Source organism: Polypterus senegalus, chromosome 11 (genome assembly GCF_016835505.1).
Source record: "Polypterus senegalus isolate Bchr_013 chromosome 11, ASM1683550v1, whole genome shotgun sequence".
In the NCBI taxonomy this organism is placed as follows: Eukaryota; Metazoa; Chordata; class Cladistia; order Polypteriformes; family Polypteridae; genus Polypterus; species Polypterus senegalus.
Genome location: NC_053164.1, coordinates 62638692 through 62655135, shown reverse-complemented (window position 1 = coordinate 62655135; position 16444 = coordinate 62638692). Strand labels below are relative to the sequence as shown.

At 37.9% G+C, this 16444-nt stretch overlaps 1 protein-coding gene across 1 annotated transcript in view; it reads right to left on the bottom strand.

Annotated features, from left to right (window-relative positions):
• The window catches only part of LOC120539083 (macrophage mannose receptor 1-like), a 48171-nt gene extending 34335 nt beyond the window's left edge, over window positions 1-13836 (bottom strand). The window contains exons 1-5 of the mRNA XM_039768818.1: window positions 13823-13836; window positions 11015-11356; window positions 3735-4082; window positions 3045-3374; window positions 26-367 (exon numbers count right to left, since the gene is read on the bottom strand). Coding sequence (XP_039624752.1) covers window positions 26-367; window positions 3045-3374; window positions 3735-4082; window positions 11015-11300 — 1306 coding nt within the window. The 5' untranslated portion in view covers window positions 11301-11356; window positions 13823-13836. The remainder of the gene's footprint in view (window positions 1-25; window positions 368-3044; window positions 3375-3734; window positions 4083-11014; window positions 11357-13822) is intronic.
• Between the last annotated feature and the right edge of the window lie 2608 nt (window positions 13837-16444).

The window sequence follows — 16444 nt, the reverse complement described above, 5'->3', positions numbered from 1 at the left end:
ATAAAAAGATTAAAGAGAGCCTTACTTTTACTGCAGAAGAAGGGAAAGGAAATTATGCAGTTTCCCTCTTCCCATTTTCCATCCTGTGTACAGAATACACAAACTTTCTCTCCTTTCGGGTTGTACCAATGTGAATTCTGGTACCAGTTTCGAAATGTGGATGTCCCACCATCAGACCATTTCCAAGGGTTGTTGAACAGGCCAATCCAGAAGCGACTGCCCTGTGCCTTCTTCATTATCTCCTGATTTTCCCTTTCATTTTTAATACTGACCAGGTCATTGTAGTTCACTCTGCAGTAGTTCTGAGCTCTGGACCAGTCCATTGTCTCATTAATCCAGACATACCTCTCGCTTATGTTGCTCATTTCTGTAAAATAAACCCTGAATTAGGTGATGTCTGGAAGTTATGAAATTTTCATTACTTTAGTGAATATGTCATGTCCTATCATAATTTTATATCAGAAAGTTTCAACATTTTTTTATCAATTATTTTTTAAAGCAAAATGAATTTGCAATTTACAAATTCTAAATGGCTGCTGCAGGGTCTGGCAGTTATTGTGCATTTCATTCCAGAAAAGACACACAGATATAATTTTTAAAAAAAAAAGGCATAGTATGGTTAAATTCAATTTCAAAAGTAATGCTACAGTTCTGTCTGTGATATAAATGATGAATGTAGTCTTCCCTTAAAATTCCAGCATACAAAATACATTGCCACACAATACTCTAAATAATAATAGTCTTTACAGTAAATATACAATGTATGTGAGCAATCTCCAGAAATGAAAAAAAAAACTAAATATTATTCAAGCTTTTTTACATCAACTTTCAAACCTGCATGCTTTCCTGATATGGTGCAGATTTAAGATAGTGGCCTTTCCCTAATCTTCATTCACTCATTTCCCAAACCCAGTCATTTATGTTGTTATAACTTATCTTAACAGCATTAGCTGAAAGGCAGCAGCTCTTTCTGGACTGAATGCCAATTATCTGCTAGGTGTACATTGTCACTCACAGTAACACAGAGATGTAAGTTAGAGATGTGTTTCTGTAAAATATGGGATGAAACCAAAATATCCTAAAGATCCTGCACAGACACAAGGAGAAAGAGTGAACTTCAAAAAAATACAGCATGATATCAAATGTATTTTGAGCTAAAATTTTGTGCATATGGGCTAAAGCAGGCATGTCAAACTCACTACCATTGGTGGGCCGCTTTGACTGCCATACGCAAGGCCAGCGGGCCGCACTGTAACAAATACTATTATACAAAGTTACTGTAGCTTTCTTTCCAATACTGAAAACTTTAAAAAATGTTTAAAGTTTAAAGAAAAGCAATTTATTTCCATACACTCTCTGTACAACAGCATACAACTAGAGTCTTAGCCTCTTAGCTAGGTCCTTATGGCTTGAAATCTTGTGCAGCTGCAACTTTTATGAGGGATGAAAGGTGCTCGACAGTATGTCTTGAGCGATGTTTTGGTAGCTTTCATTAACAAAAACAATTGCTCACAAAGGTAAGTGCTTCCGAACATAGACAGTACTCTCAATGCCAGCTTACGGATCTGCACATACGAGGGTGGCAGGTAAGCATACAAGCCTGGCACACCAACTTCGTTGTATTTTGCCTTCAGAATAGAATCTGACTGCAGTTCAATCAATTCCATTTGGATATTCTCAGGCGCATTCTCAATGTTGTAAGAGAACTGCGCAAAGTCCTGTTCGTGTGAACTGAAATCACGAAAACACTAACTGAATTCATTGTTCAGTAATTCAAGTTGGAAAACAAATCCTCTAAAAATCAAATTTTACTTTACTAAGTTTACTTCAAAGTTTATATTGTAAAATAAGCTGATATGCAAAAAGCCACCTGACCTACACTAATTTTACAAACTCAAAATCACAAAAATATGTTAATAAACAACTCACCAAAACTAGAGCAAAAAACTTGAAAATATGCGAGCTATTACTACTCGTAATGGTCAGTTCTGCCCAGTGGCCAGTCTCAGCAGCCCAGCCAGTAGTGTAACCTAACAGGGGCGGCTCTAGGCTCATGGCAGCCCTGGGCAGAGAAAGAATCGGTGGCCCCTTCACCCGCAAATGTCAATATGGTATCTTATGCATGGTGGATGGCCACATCTGTTGCGGACACTGCATAGCCGCCTCGTGCTCATGACACGCTTCTATATTAGTGTGTCCATAACTTGAAAACCAAGTTGCGGCCCAAGATATTCTCATTACGGCAGAACATTATAATACTACATATAGCTTACTGCTCTGACTCAAGCGACATTAGTAAATACAGCGTAACAAGAAACACAATGTTTTTTGGCCACATTGCCGTCAGCTGTGTCGTTATTTTCTCTTTCTGTTTTATATTCAGTATACAGTATATTGACTTGGCGGCCCTGTGCAGGTGCAAAGTTTGCACATGCCTAAAGCCGCCCCTGCTGCCTGCTGCTGCAGCTTAGCACTTCACTTGTGAGGTTGCGGCTTATTAACTTTGGTCAAGGCTCGTGGCTATACTAGCAGATGACGTTTCCGGTACTGTAATGCCATGGGAAAACGCACTTTTGTCAGAAAGCATAAGCAAGAAAAGTCAATAAGTAACGCCGAAGATGCAGAATGATTCAATCACAAATGATAGCAATCATTTTGTACAAGTTCAGTGCTAACTAGGATCTGTCATGAGAGCCGCACAAATTTCTGTTGCAGGCCGCGTGTTTGAAATGCCTGGGTTAAAGCATACCACAAAAATAAAAACTTTGACAGCACAGTTAGGCAGTTACACTTATGAATAGTGCTATTGGAGGCTAACATTTTACTGAGCAAGTTTTAAATGTGTCATTTAGCTTTTGTGTGAACATCAGTATGACAGCCCAAGTATAATACAATTAACATCATAAAGGCAATCTTTATCTTGGAAGAAGTTTAAGAAGTCTAAGTAATGTGTCATCCATTGACTACCTGTTGCTGGCCTACTTTCTGGTGACTGGCCTGGGTTTCAAGTTCAAACATTACCATATAATACAAGATATTTTTACCCTTGTAGCACATGACATGGATCTGATCATAGCCATAGGAATCTGCCCATGAGCCATCTGGTTGAACCTGAGCACAGTAACGGGTTGGATTCCAATTTCTGTAGGTCAGCTGATCTCCATTGGACCATTGCCAAGTATCATTTCCATGTCGGAACCCAATCCATCCCTTTCTTTGTCCTGAGATTTGTAACAGCTGGTCATTTACAGTCTGATTCTCAACAGTGACTAGGTCTGTGTAGTGTGATCTGCAGTGTCTCTGGGCATCATACCAGGACTTCAAATCTGATATAAATAAATATGTTGTAGTGCAAGAAAGAGGCCCACAGGAACCTTAAAAACAAAATGTATACATGTGAATATTACCTGATGTGCTGTTTGATTTCTACATACAGTACTGAATATTTTAACTATATATGGAAACAAATAACAAAAATGCACAACAGGTGAACAAATAGATATGCATTTTCACAATACTGTTTCTTCTAATAGTAAAAATTAATGATCTTAAAAGCAGTTATAAACAAATCCAAAGTATCACAATGCTTATTTTCTATTCAGTTTTATACTTCTTATTCCATTGAAAATCTGAATTTCATTCATTTAACAAAAATAAAACAACTAAGAATATTTTGTTTTGTGTGTGTGTGTGAAACTCTTGTATTGGTAATGAAAACAATAAAGCAATCTTACTGTTACTACAGAAGAAGTTTTGCAGAATGTTGCAGAGATAGGCAGACCACTTTCCATTTGGATTAATAATCCCACATTTTTCACTTTCATAATCTCGATGCCAGTTTTGATGCCAATTTAGATCCCAGTTTTGAAATGTTGAATTTTGCCCATCAGACCATTTCCATTGATTGTTGAACAGGCCAATCCAGAAGTTGCCCCTCTGTGCTGTCTTCATTATCTTTTGGTTTTCATTCTCATTCCTTATACTGACCAGGTCTTTGTAATTCACCCGACAGTAGTTCTGAGCGCTGCTCCAAGACACACTCTCATTTATCCAGAAATAGCTCCTATTGATATTCTTGGTTTCTGTTAATACAATGAAAGAAACACTGACATTCATACTACTGTATATGTAAGTCAGACTGGTAGGACTAGATATGTACAATCAATCCAGCACGTTCAAATCCACATTGAGTGGAGCTCTAATGATAACATCACACGTTCTAAGAAGCAGCTGCACATGTATTAGCGGTACACTCATGTCAAGCTCCTCAGCTTGCACTGTGCTTTAACATACGTGACTTCTGAGAATGTGAAGTATGAAACAAATAAACAGAAGGGTGTGTGTTAATCTCCAGGCTATTACCTGGATCATCAAAATCGGTTGTAGTGGAGGACACTCAGATTTTCAGTTAAAGATGGTGATTTATTTTTCTTATTTGAGGACACCAGGAACACGCCGAGTTTTGACTCCGCCCACACACACTCAATTTAAAAAGACATTAAACACTATTGTTAAATAAACTAAATAAGAATGACTTTAATAAATTACCAACAAATAAATACTGTCGTTAAATATGCTAAATAAGAATGTCTTTAATAAATGAACAAATAAATAAACACTTTAAATGGGATAAACCCATCAAAATTAATTCAGACGGTGACAACAAGTCAAGTCAAGTCAAGTTGGGGAGCATGCACTGGTATAGTGTGTTGCCGCACTCACTACATGATGAAACTACTTGGGATCCCGGTTGCCAACCCCCCAGACAGACACGCGGTCCAGTCCCACCCTTCGGAAATGACCCCCTATCTGCTGTAGCAAAGTGTTACCTGGGCGACCCCTTGGCCTGGTCCATTCAATTGGGTCCCCAACAATGAGGATCTTACGAGCCAGATCACCCTTGGGGAAACGTGCCACAATACCGTAACTGATGCTCCCTCACAATGCAGGTAATGTGCCTCATTCGGGACACCATGAGCAATCGCTCATTTGACACAAAGTCAAACCAACAGTACCCAAGGATTTTCCGGAGAGACACAGTACCAAAGGAGTCCAGTCTTCGTCTCAGGTCACGGGATAGCATCCATGTCTCGCAACCATATAGCAAGACAGGAAGCACCAGGACTCTACAGACTTGGACCTTCGTCCTTTTGCATAGAGATCGGGAGCACCACACACCCCTTTCCAGCGACCTCATGACCCCCCATGCTCTCCCAATCCGTCTATTGACTTCATAGGACGAGTCACCAGAGATATGAAGTTCACTGCCAAGGTGAGTAAACCTCTCAGCAAGGTTGACACTCTCTCCGCAAACAGACACACTGCTGATGGCTATGCCCAAGAAGTAATTAAAGACCTGGATCTTGGTTTTTATCCAGGACACTCGCAATCCCAGACACTCAGACTCCTTGCTCAGTCTCTCAAGCTCCCCGATCAGAGCCTTCATTGACTCGGTGAAGATCACAGCATCGTCAGCAAAGTCAAGATCTGTGAACCTTTCTTCACCAACAGATGCCCCACAGCTGCTGGACCCCACGACCTTGCCCAACACCCAGTCCATACAAGCATTGAACAGAGGTTCTGCCTCCACTCTGCACAGCACTCACAGTACCAGTGTAGAGGCTGGCCATGATATCCAGCACCCTTGAGAGGATCCCACGAACCCTCAGGATGTCCCACAGGGCAGCTTGATCAACTGAGTCGAACACTTTACGAAAATCGACAAAGGCTCCAAAGAAACTCTGCTGATATTCACGTTTGTGCTCCATTAGAACCCTCAGTGCCAGGATGCAGTCAATGGTAGACTTCTTAGGCGTAAAACCAGACCATTCCAGTCGCTGGTAGGTGAGCAAGTGATCACAGATCCTATTGAGGACGACCCTAGCAAGGACTTTACCCAGCACCAAGAGCATTGTTATCCCCCTGTAGTTGCTGCAATCCAAGCGATCACCCTTCCCTTTCCAGATAGGGATGACAAGTCCCGTTTTCCAGTCAGTTGGGATGATGCCAGTCTCCCAAATGGAAGCAAAGATTGCTTGCAATACCAGGACAGCCTTACCACCAGCATGGAGGGGTTCACCCTGGATACCACAGATCCCTGCAGCCTTCCCCCCCTCAGCTGGTTCACCACCTTTGCAATCTCAGTCAGATTGGGTGGTTCACAGCTAATTGGAGGATCAGCCTCAAGAACCATGGACCCAGAGATATCCAACGTCCTAGCTGGAGGATCAGCTTTGAACAACTGCAATGTCATCCATAAGGACCATTCCACCAGCCGCCCTGATTGCGGCTCTCCGAGGAACAGATTCGGATGTGCTTAATGCTTTGATTCCTCTGTAAGCAGGACGTGGATTGCTAGACCACAGATGGTGTGTCACTTGCTCACAGATTCCTCTAACAATGCGCTGGGAACAGGATCCAGTGATTCACAGCCCCTGACCTTTTGAAAAGTCAAGGAACATGGACCCACTTTCACCATGGTCACCAGACCCATGGGGACCGAGACAATCCTCATGACGACAACCAATTAACTAAAGAAAGTTAATGATGTATAACTGTTTGCAGAAAATCCTGCCTAATTCCTCACAAGATGATTCACACTAAATGATTAAACACCCATACATTCCAGTACACAGATGTAATGGTGGGTAATGAATGAAATGTCCCCACTGAACAGCATCCTGAAAGAGAGGTAAAGTTTGTCCTATTGTCCAATAGATGGAGTGCACTCTGTGGATGAACACTCTAAAACCAGACATCTGCCCTTTAAACAGACTGTCTGTGTGGGTCATAGTAGCAGTTGATCTCTCTGTTTCAACTGCAATGTCTATGTGTTTTGGGGTTTGGAGCCTTTTCCATGCTATTTATGGGTTTTTTTGAGTACTTGTTTTTGTGAGTCATGTCCTGAAATTGTGTACTAGGATTGCAAACTTTGGTTCTAATTTTATTTATTGAGGATCTTAAATGGTTTTGTATGTCCCTAGTGTTTTGTGTGCTGTGATTACACCGCAAATTGGGAGGAAGCTGTCTATTAGTAGAATGTCATTTTATAAATTCATGTGATAAGTACATTTATAATGTAAACAACAAAAGGAGAAATAGCACAGCTCACACTGGTTCAATACATATGTCAAAAGATTGCAAATACAAAAACAAACAGAGGGTAGCAGTGCAACACATTTATGTTGGTTTTGTCTGTAACTGTAGTGAAGCTGTAGTTCTGTGCAGAAGGTGATGTATTGTGAGACACAGGGTGTTCATCTAGTGGAAAGAATAATCAGTCTGCCAGTGATATTGTCTGCCCCACAAACACAGGAGCTGCCTGCCATACTTTTTATTATCTAACAGCATAGGGCACATATTTTCAAATTAGCCTTGTGTCATTTCACACCTCCAGCTGCAGGCGCCTGAATGACTTCACAGAGGGGTCTGCAGTCATTGGCTTTGACAATCTATTGTCAATGTAGCCTCCCAACCCATAGTAGGCACCTGTCTTATAACTTAATTGGCTGGTGACTTTTCTGTTATACCTGCACTATTTCAGTGTTTGGGGAGGTTTGGTTCTTTTTTATATTTTTAGGTGTATTTTCATTTCTTGTTTTTGAGACTGAGGTCCTGAAAAGTAAGCAGGAAATTATGTGTTTCACACATTTGAACTTAGGTTCCAAACGTTGCTTTTGATTTTATTTATTTATGGGTCCTAAATAGTATTGTATGTCTCTAGGGTTTTATTTATTTGATTATTCCCTATAATTGGAGGAAGTTATCACAAAACCAATTCCACAAAGAGATGTTAACTTTCTTAATTAATTTTAATAAAAATACTTTATAAAGTAAATTTAAATTTAAATAAAAATACAAAAAACAGAAAGAAAAGAAATGAAGAAAAAAAAAACTAACCCAAAACATATTTCATTCAAAAACCAAAATAAAAACAAAGTATTGAAATTCCAAAATAAACAAGTACTATAAAAAGGTTAAGGAAGAAACTGGGCGGCACGGTGACGCAGTAGGTAGTACTGCTGCCTCGCAGTTAGGAGACCCGGGTTCGCTTCCTGGGTCCTCCCTGCGTGGAATTTACATGTTCTCCCTGTGTCTGCGTGGGTTTCCTCCCACAGTCTAAAGACATGCAGTTTAGGTGCATTGGCGATTCTAAATTGTCCCTAGTGTGTGCTTGGTGTGTGGATGTGTGTGTGTATTTGTGTGTGTGTGCGCCCTGCGGTGGGCTGGCGCCCTGCCCGGGGTTTGTTTCCTGCCTTGCGCTCTGACCCCCATGACCCTGTAGTTAGGATATAGCAGGTTGGATAATGGATGGAAGAAACTTAAGCCTAAAAATTTGTTAATAAAATAAAAAAATCCTAAATACCTTTACTCCCAAATTGATGAAGTAATGTAAATGAACAAACTTGGGGTCTGTAATGTAATTACATCAAACATAAACAGGCACATAACATAGTTAAAAAAACAGAAGGGGCATAATTAAACTATCAAAAGAATCTAGGAAGATAGTTAACAATAATGAAACAATTAACAGAAATAAAATAAGAAATATTTTAGGAAAAAGAAAAAAAGCAGCAATTAAGGTAAACAAAAAAAAAAAAACAGGATGTGACTGATATGAACTAGTAATATTGTGGGCCTCTGGATTTCGTGTGCTTGAACCCATATTCTTTGATAATATTATCCAACAAATCTTCACCATTCACAGGATTGTAGAGCATGTCCAGTCCCCTAGCTTACTCCTAAAGACTTCAGCAAGAGTAATTTATTTCTTAGCACTAGGGAGTAGCAAAATGAAATTTGCAGCAAAACTCATTACTTTGGTTTACAAAACAAATTCGGAAAAACATTCATACCTTTCAAGAAAAAGGGTGTTTAGTTACTGTCTGAAAGCATTTTTGTGCTTTAATTACACATTCTCTTGCCTGTCATTTAGTAGACATTTTGTTCCGCCATAAGATGTACTTGTGATTATTTTGGTATTACATGCAGATTTTGCTAATTATGATGACCATCCTGCTGATTGCTATCCTAAAGATGCATCAGAGACAGAAATAAAACTTGTTGCTCCTAGGTGCTTGAAGCATTGATATTTTTCATCTGCAGGAAGCAAAATGAAGCAAAGGGTGGTTGTTAGGTAACAACACAGTTGGGAGAGGAATGCCATGTTGTGAATTTTTCTGTGAAGAATGTACATGGTGGCACGTTTTGTTGTGTCTTTATGTAGAAAATGTATTGCATGTCAAACTTTTTAAAAAACACGCTGCACTCCTTCAAAGTATTGTGAATGAGCAGAATAAGCAGAATTGATTTTACTGGTGTGCTTTGATTTATCTTATTATGTGGCTACTGAAAATAACATAGGCAATATAACATATAGGTATATATAAAGTGTGAAAAACACATTACAGAAAGATATTCTTTGTTATACACTCCAAGAGAACCCTTTCTTGAGCTTTGAATTAAGCAGTTGTAGAATCACATGGAAAAGTAATTTTAGCATCAGTTATGCAAAAACTGAACAGATATTGAAACTGTTGTTTTGCTCATCACTACGATTACCTAGGAACAGTGGTTGTGCACAGTTTCATTCTTCTGACATATTGGTGCTTCTGTTTTTCTGTTTTTGGAGAGGAGTTCCAAGGTCATGTCTTGGGTATTTGGCCTGGTTTTGGTATTATTTTCTATTTACACTGTCAGATGTTTTTTTCTGTTTGGTATTTGGTTGATCTTTTTACCTTTTTATTTGGCTATTTATGGTGTTGTGTGTGAATGACGAACACAACCTCACTCATATGTAATGTCATGAAATTTCAGTAGTGAGCAAACCATACTTGGTTGTATTTTGTTTAGTGATTAAAATTAAACAAATTAGAAAATGTATGCATGGTTAACATTTGCATGTCTTTAGGGAACTGATTTGAAACTTTTTAAAAAGTTAATTATCATATTTTGTTTATTAAATATTCCTGAATATTTTGTCTTATTCAGAAATAACAGTGATAACAGAATTCACTTACATGTTTTAGTAGACTACCTTAAATGTGTACTTTTTAAGAGTACTTTACAATTTCATTTAGTTAAACACATAATCTTAACAGGCTTGTCATGGCTCAGTATTTTTCTAGAACAAGAGATTCCAATTCCAGCTTCTGTAGAAATGGCGCTGATTGATGTCCTATTGTTAGTTGTTGATTGTGAAGGGTCTGTAGCTAACTGTAGCTTGAATTCCTTAAACATGACATTTTTGAAAGACGTCCCCAATAGAGAGTTTAAATCACTGTTAAGATCTCATGCTAAAGTTGTTGACTGCTTTGGGCCATGATGGAGAGTAGGTCTGAAGCTTTGACCATAAATAATAGTGTCAGAGAAATACTGAGATAATGCGGATGAGAGATTGTGTATTTAGTGTAACATAAATACTGAATACATATTTGTTTTCTGTATGTTTACATATTCGTTTTCTCCCAACAAACATATGAAGTGACTTCTCTCAGAAAAAAAACTTGAAACAGTAAAGTAATTGAAGTAACACAGAACACTTTTGTGCTTTAAGATACATGAGTTCAGAAGTTCGCCGAAGTTTTTCAATGAGAGTCTTTGAAATGTACAGAATATTTTATTTAAGACATATCAATGAAAATTGAATTTCCTTGAAGAATAAATGTGCAATATTTTAACAGAATCGATCCATTGGGAGATGAATTGCTTCACAGACAGTTGGACTGACAGGCACTGGCAATTATAGTTGGTGCTTTTCATATTATATGCGAATGCACTTAAAAAAATGAGTAAATCATATCTAATGTTTTTTGTAGAATAATTAAGCTCTTAGTGCAATATTTCAACTCTATTTTTAATTCTGGAAGCTATTAAAATATTTGGAATAGGAGTTTATTCAACAGTAAAACATTTTAATTTGTAAATAAACATTTGCTCAGATTATATGCATTGATAATGTTATTAAATATCAAAATTTTACCAGTTATACATTTTTAATTTAAGTATCTTGTACCTTTGTAGCATATGAAAGGCTTCAAAACATCGCAGTATGAATCCATCCAGGAGCCGTCCATCTTAGCATAAGCACAAAACAAGTTCCTTTTCCAATTGTAATAGCTTGTTTTTTCTCCATTGGGCCACTGCCAGATGTCTCTGTCATGATAGAGCCCTATCCAGAAAATACCGTGAAGATAGTTTTTTGAAATATTTGAGAGCTTCTGATTCATCTCTTGACTTGTAACAGTTACAAGATCCGAGTTGTTACTTCTACAGAAGCTCTGAGCTTCATGCCATGTCATGGAGGTTGATACAAAATAAAAATCTGTTCCACTGAAAGAATTAAGCAATATGGAGTCTGAAATAGAGAAAAGTTAAAAAATTAACAAAGAAAAAATGGATCATTCAAAAACAATATGATTGATTTAGCTTCAAAAATGAATCTGGTAATTTTAAAGATGAACTCAAAGTTTGGACAAAATGACATATTTTAGAATTCCTTATTATGCTTTTCTTGTTTTGAACTTTTTCACTGATCACATGAATAACTTGTTCAGGTCTACAACATATTTAGGTGCTGAAATTAATAAAGTCCTTAATTTTCTATAGTTCTTTTGCTTGAATATATACTGTATTACCTTTGCATTGATAAGTACCTGAAAACATTTTTAAAGAACCTATGGATGGTGCTTACCACATACAATATAAGAAAGGTTAACAGATAAAAAGTTTACTAGGTTTATTTAACTTACATGTTCCCATTTAGTCATTGTATAATTTACTTTACTTCTATGACAAATGCAAATAATTATTTTTTTAATCTGTAAATCCAGAAATTACTACAGTAGATTGATAAAAACTAGGTATGCTAAAAAAAAGTCACAATGATTATGGGAAAAAAACCCAAAACAGAAATAAGTGAAGGAATTAGCAGAGCAATGAAATTTTAAGTGACTGCTATGGATGTTTACTGAGGAGATGCTAAATGAATACAGTAATCCCTCCTCGATCGCGGGGGTTGTGTACCAGAACCCCCCGCGATAGATGAAAATCCGCAAAGTAGAAACCATATGTTTGTATGGTTATTTTTATATATTTTAAGCCCTTATAAACTCTCCCACACTGTTAACATTATTAGAGCCCTCTAGACATGAAATAACACCCTTTAGTCAAAAGTTTAAACTGTGCTCCATGACAAGACAGAGATGACAGTTCTTTCTCACAACTAAAAGAATACAAACATATCTTCTCTTCAAAGGAGCACCATCAGGAGCAGAGAATGTCAGAGAGAGAGCATGACAGAAAAGCAAACAATCAAAAAATCAATATGTGCTTTTAAGTATGGCGAAGCACCGCGATAAAGCGGCATTTTGTAGAGGAGCGTCCGTATCCTCTAGGCAAACAGCCTCTGTGCAAACAGCCCCTCTGCTCACACCCCCTCCGTCAGGCGCAGAGAATGTCAGAGAGGGTGAGAGAGAGAGAAAAGCAAACAATCAAGCACCGCGCGGGAAGCATATCTTATATCGTTGAGGAGTTTTAGTTAATATGTAATACATGCTCTGATTGGGTAGCTTCTAAGCCATCCGCCAATAGCGTCCCTTGTATGAAATCAACTGGGCAAACAAACTGAGGAAGCATGTACCATAAATTAAAAGTCCCACTGTCCGCAGAAATCCGCGAACCAGCGAAAAATCCGTGATATATACAGTATTTAGATATGCTTACATTTAAAATCCGCGATAGAGTGAAGCCGCGAAAGTCGAAGCGCGATATAGCGAGGGATTACTGTATTGTGACTCAGTCTAATGAAACAAAAACACAGGATGAACAGGGTCCAAGAAAGGAAACCAGCAGGGTTCTTTATAGATGAACCTGGTGTGGCCAACCAACTTTATAGCTTATTGCTAATTAGCACACAACAAATCAACTGAGGATTTAAGCAAGAGATATTAAGCAATTGTGTGCAATAAATATAATATCCCCTCAAAACATGGATATTAGTTTGTTTCAAAGAACACATATTTCTTGATACTTCTGTAAAGTATTTTAAATGGATTTATTTAAAGGAAAACCAAAGCAAAAATGAGTCAGAATAGGCCCTTTGGTGATCCGTACACTAATATATTAGTTGTAAACAAACAACTGTAGGCCTGATTCTTCACAACAAGAATTAATTTCTTGAAGTCAAAAGTAATGTGAACATCTTCTCTGCCTGTTATCCTGATATTGTCAAATTAGAGCATTAACCAATACAGTCAATGCTTTGTCTCTGAATTATTTCCATCTACTTAGAGTATTTACTCTGAGGCGACTGTGACCCATAATTCTACCATTACTGTGCTTTTCAAGTTTTAGTATATTTATGATACTAAGTCTCTAGTTTTGTGGAACCAAAAGATATGCATACAGTACATGCTTTGAAATATGTTTGGGCAACAATATAATGTAAAATATTATTTTCTAAAAGACATGCTGAGCACCATCACCACAGATTAATCTGGTACAGCAAATTTATAAAACTTGTATATACACAGAGGTGTGAAATATGCATACACAGCTTTTCATGTAAACATAAGGATTTATAAAAGAAAACTTGATGGGGGAACTTATCTAAATGGCAACTCTCACCCATTCAAACTCAACATTTTAAAAAAAGTAGAATAATATAATAACACCCTAGTTAAAGTAGGGAAATGCAGCCAAACCAGATAAATTACAACTCACCCATATAATAATTCATATCACCAAGCTGTGTTTTTAACGTGACAAACATATTAAAATATCAACAGTGATGAATATGATGTATACACTGTATTGCAGTTACCTTTTAGGAGGGTCAATCCTGAATATTTCCACTAAACAACTTACTTGGGTTTTACTCAATACTCTAGGCTGCCTGTTGTCACTTCTCAGGGTTGGAAATCAATGCAATCTCTTCTTGTCAATAATTGCATTAATTAAAAACACAGATTCACCCCCAGCATACCTCTCATTCCCCACAGCACAGGTGGGCAGATTCAGTCCAGGAGGGCCGCAGTGGATGCAAGTTTTTGCTCCAACCCAGTTGCTTAATTAAAAACCAGTCCTTGTCAATTATTTAATTTCATGGCTTGCTAGTGCTTTAACTCTGCCATGTCAGGTCATTCTCATATCCTAGATTTTTTTTCCTTTCTAAGGATATCATCCAAATTATTTGAAGTCAAAAACAGACGAGTTATGCTCAGTGCTTCACTTTTTTCTCTTCACTTTCCTTCCAAGTATTTCATTAAACCTAATAGTGCATGATAAATACACACAGGCATAAATGATAACAAGCTTATTGGAGAAATGATGGTTTCTTTTGTCATTTGCATGTTATTGCTAATAAGGAGCAATTAAAAACCAAGACTACAGCTGTTTAAGACTAAAATAAGCAATAAGGGTTCAAAATCTTAACGAGCGAGACAACTAAAGTGAAGCAGAAGTGTTACTTGAGCAATAAGTCCTTCTTATTAAGCAATTGGGTTGGAACAAAAACCTGCAGCCACTACGGCCCTCCAGGACTGAATCTGCCCACCCCTGTCCTACAGCATATTCATAACCTAATGATTTAATACAACATGGCTTGATTTTCAATGACTGAAGACTATACAAATGGTCATATACATAGGGAGTAAGCTTTTTGGGAATAGCAGGCATTTTAATGGCCATGATGATGACTAGTGATAAGTGAACCCCACGGAGTTCACTTTGCTGTGAGTTTGGTGAAATCACAGAAATGTTTGGGAAATTCACCAAAATGCATTGAAGTCAAAGAGGAAAGAGATATTGACGTTTAGATGGATTATAATGGTGCAATGATCTTTTAAGTGTCTCTCAGGGTTAAGGAAATGTCTCCAAAGTATGCTGGACCAATTATTGTGGTCAAAAATGTGACCTGACCTGTGAGGCAGCAGTGCTAACCACTATGCCACCATGCTTCAAACAACAAAAGACTCCTATGGAATGAAAGCCACAAACAAAATAGAGCAAATAGCCACAAACTAGCAATAATGAAATAAAATATAAATCCTAGCGCTGACAGAGTTCCAGTCTTTGAGCACATATTTGCAGCTCCACAAAGCAGCAGTGTAAGACTGGCTCATTTCATTGTTTGAAGTCATGGCTCTGTGTAGTGCAAGAACATATTTTTTTTTGTTCCTAAACTATCTGTGCAGATGCTCATCACTTTTTCTTCCATCAATAAAATAGAAATGTCTAGAAAGTATAAATAGAGGAAGGGCTTGTTTAAGGCTTGTTTTTGCTCTAGTTGCTGCCACATGGCTAATTATTCATACACAGTAGCCATACTGCACTCTACTGCCAGCATACAGGGATCAGTGTTATATATCTGGTTGCATTACTCATAATATTCTCATTATGATCCACTAATGTACCCGTCAAATTAAAATACTGCAAGTTGGGTGGAAATTCTGCTAAAATACTGATAGAGTCAGACATATCATGCATGCAAAGCATATTACCAAGTATTTTACAATACACTTGCATGAAAGTTCTGTATATGGCTGTCACAGCTCTCTGATGTCACACTTGACTCACCAAACCTCAAGGGGCACTGGGAAAAATGTCCATGTAAGCCGGCTGCACTTCAAATTTCCAGTAAAATATTCTGTGAACAAGGTCACAGAAAAAAACAACATATTTGCTGCAAAAAATGCATTTGGTACATTTTGCCAATTAAAACTAATGATGTCTGGCGTATTCTCTTGGAACTACGTGTTGAATTGGGCCCAAAATTAGAAAGACAAATTTTCCCAAAAATTGGACTATGCCGTCTTATACCTCTGTGTTAACAATAGCTGGCTTTCTGGCAAGAAGCACCTACTAGAGGGCTCAGGCCGACAGCTTAGAAGTATCTCAGCCAAGCTCCAGCTCAGTCATGCCTCCTGTGCTGGAAGCAATAAACCAAATGACAAGCCACTATATTCAGTTTCCATATGGTGTATGTGATTTCACTCAAAGTCATACATTAAATGCTTTACCCAATTCCTCTGAAGCTGTTTCATATGATACATCTATATCACCAGATTTCTCAGGCACGATGCCACATAATAAGGCATCTCTGAATACAGATGCCATATGTAGATCAAAATCAGAGAACACAGAGGTGCTTTTTCCCCCTCCCATTGCACTCACACTCTGCCAATGAAGCCAGACAATTTTTTAATTTTATTTAAGGCATGATGTGGCTAATGGAGTTCATGGCAGCTCTGACATGTTTCCTTCATCATTTACAACTGCACAAAGGCCACCAAATAAAGGTTCTTTGCGTGCTACTTCATAGACAAGAAATTTTATCTCACAGTCATCAGAGTTTCACTTTTTGCTTTTCTTGTCTGCTGTCACCATTGTCACACCTAATAGGTAAAACTATTATTTATGTGCAAGGTCAATTAAAATAGTCCAT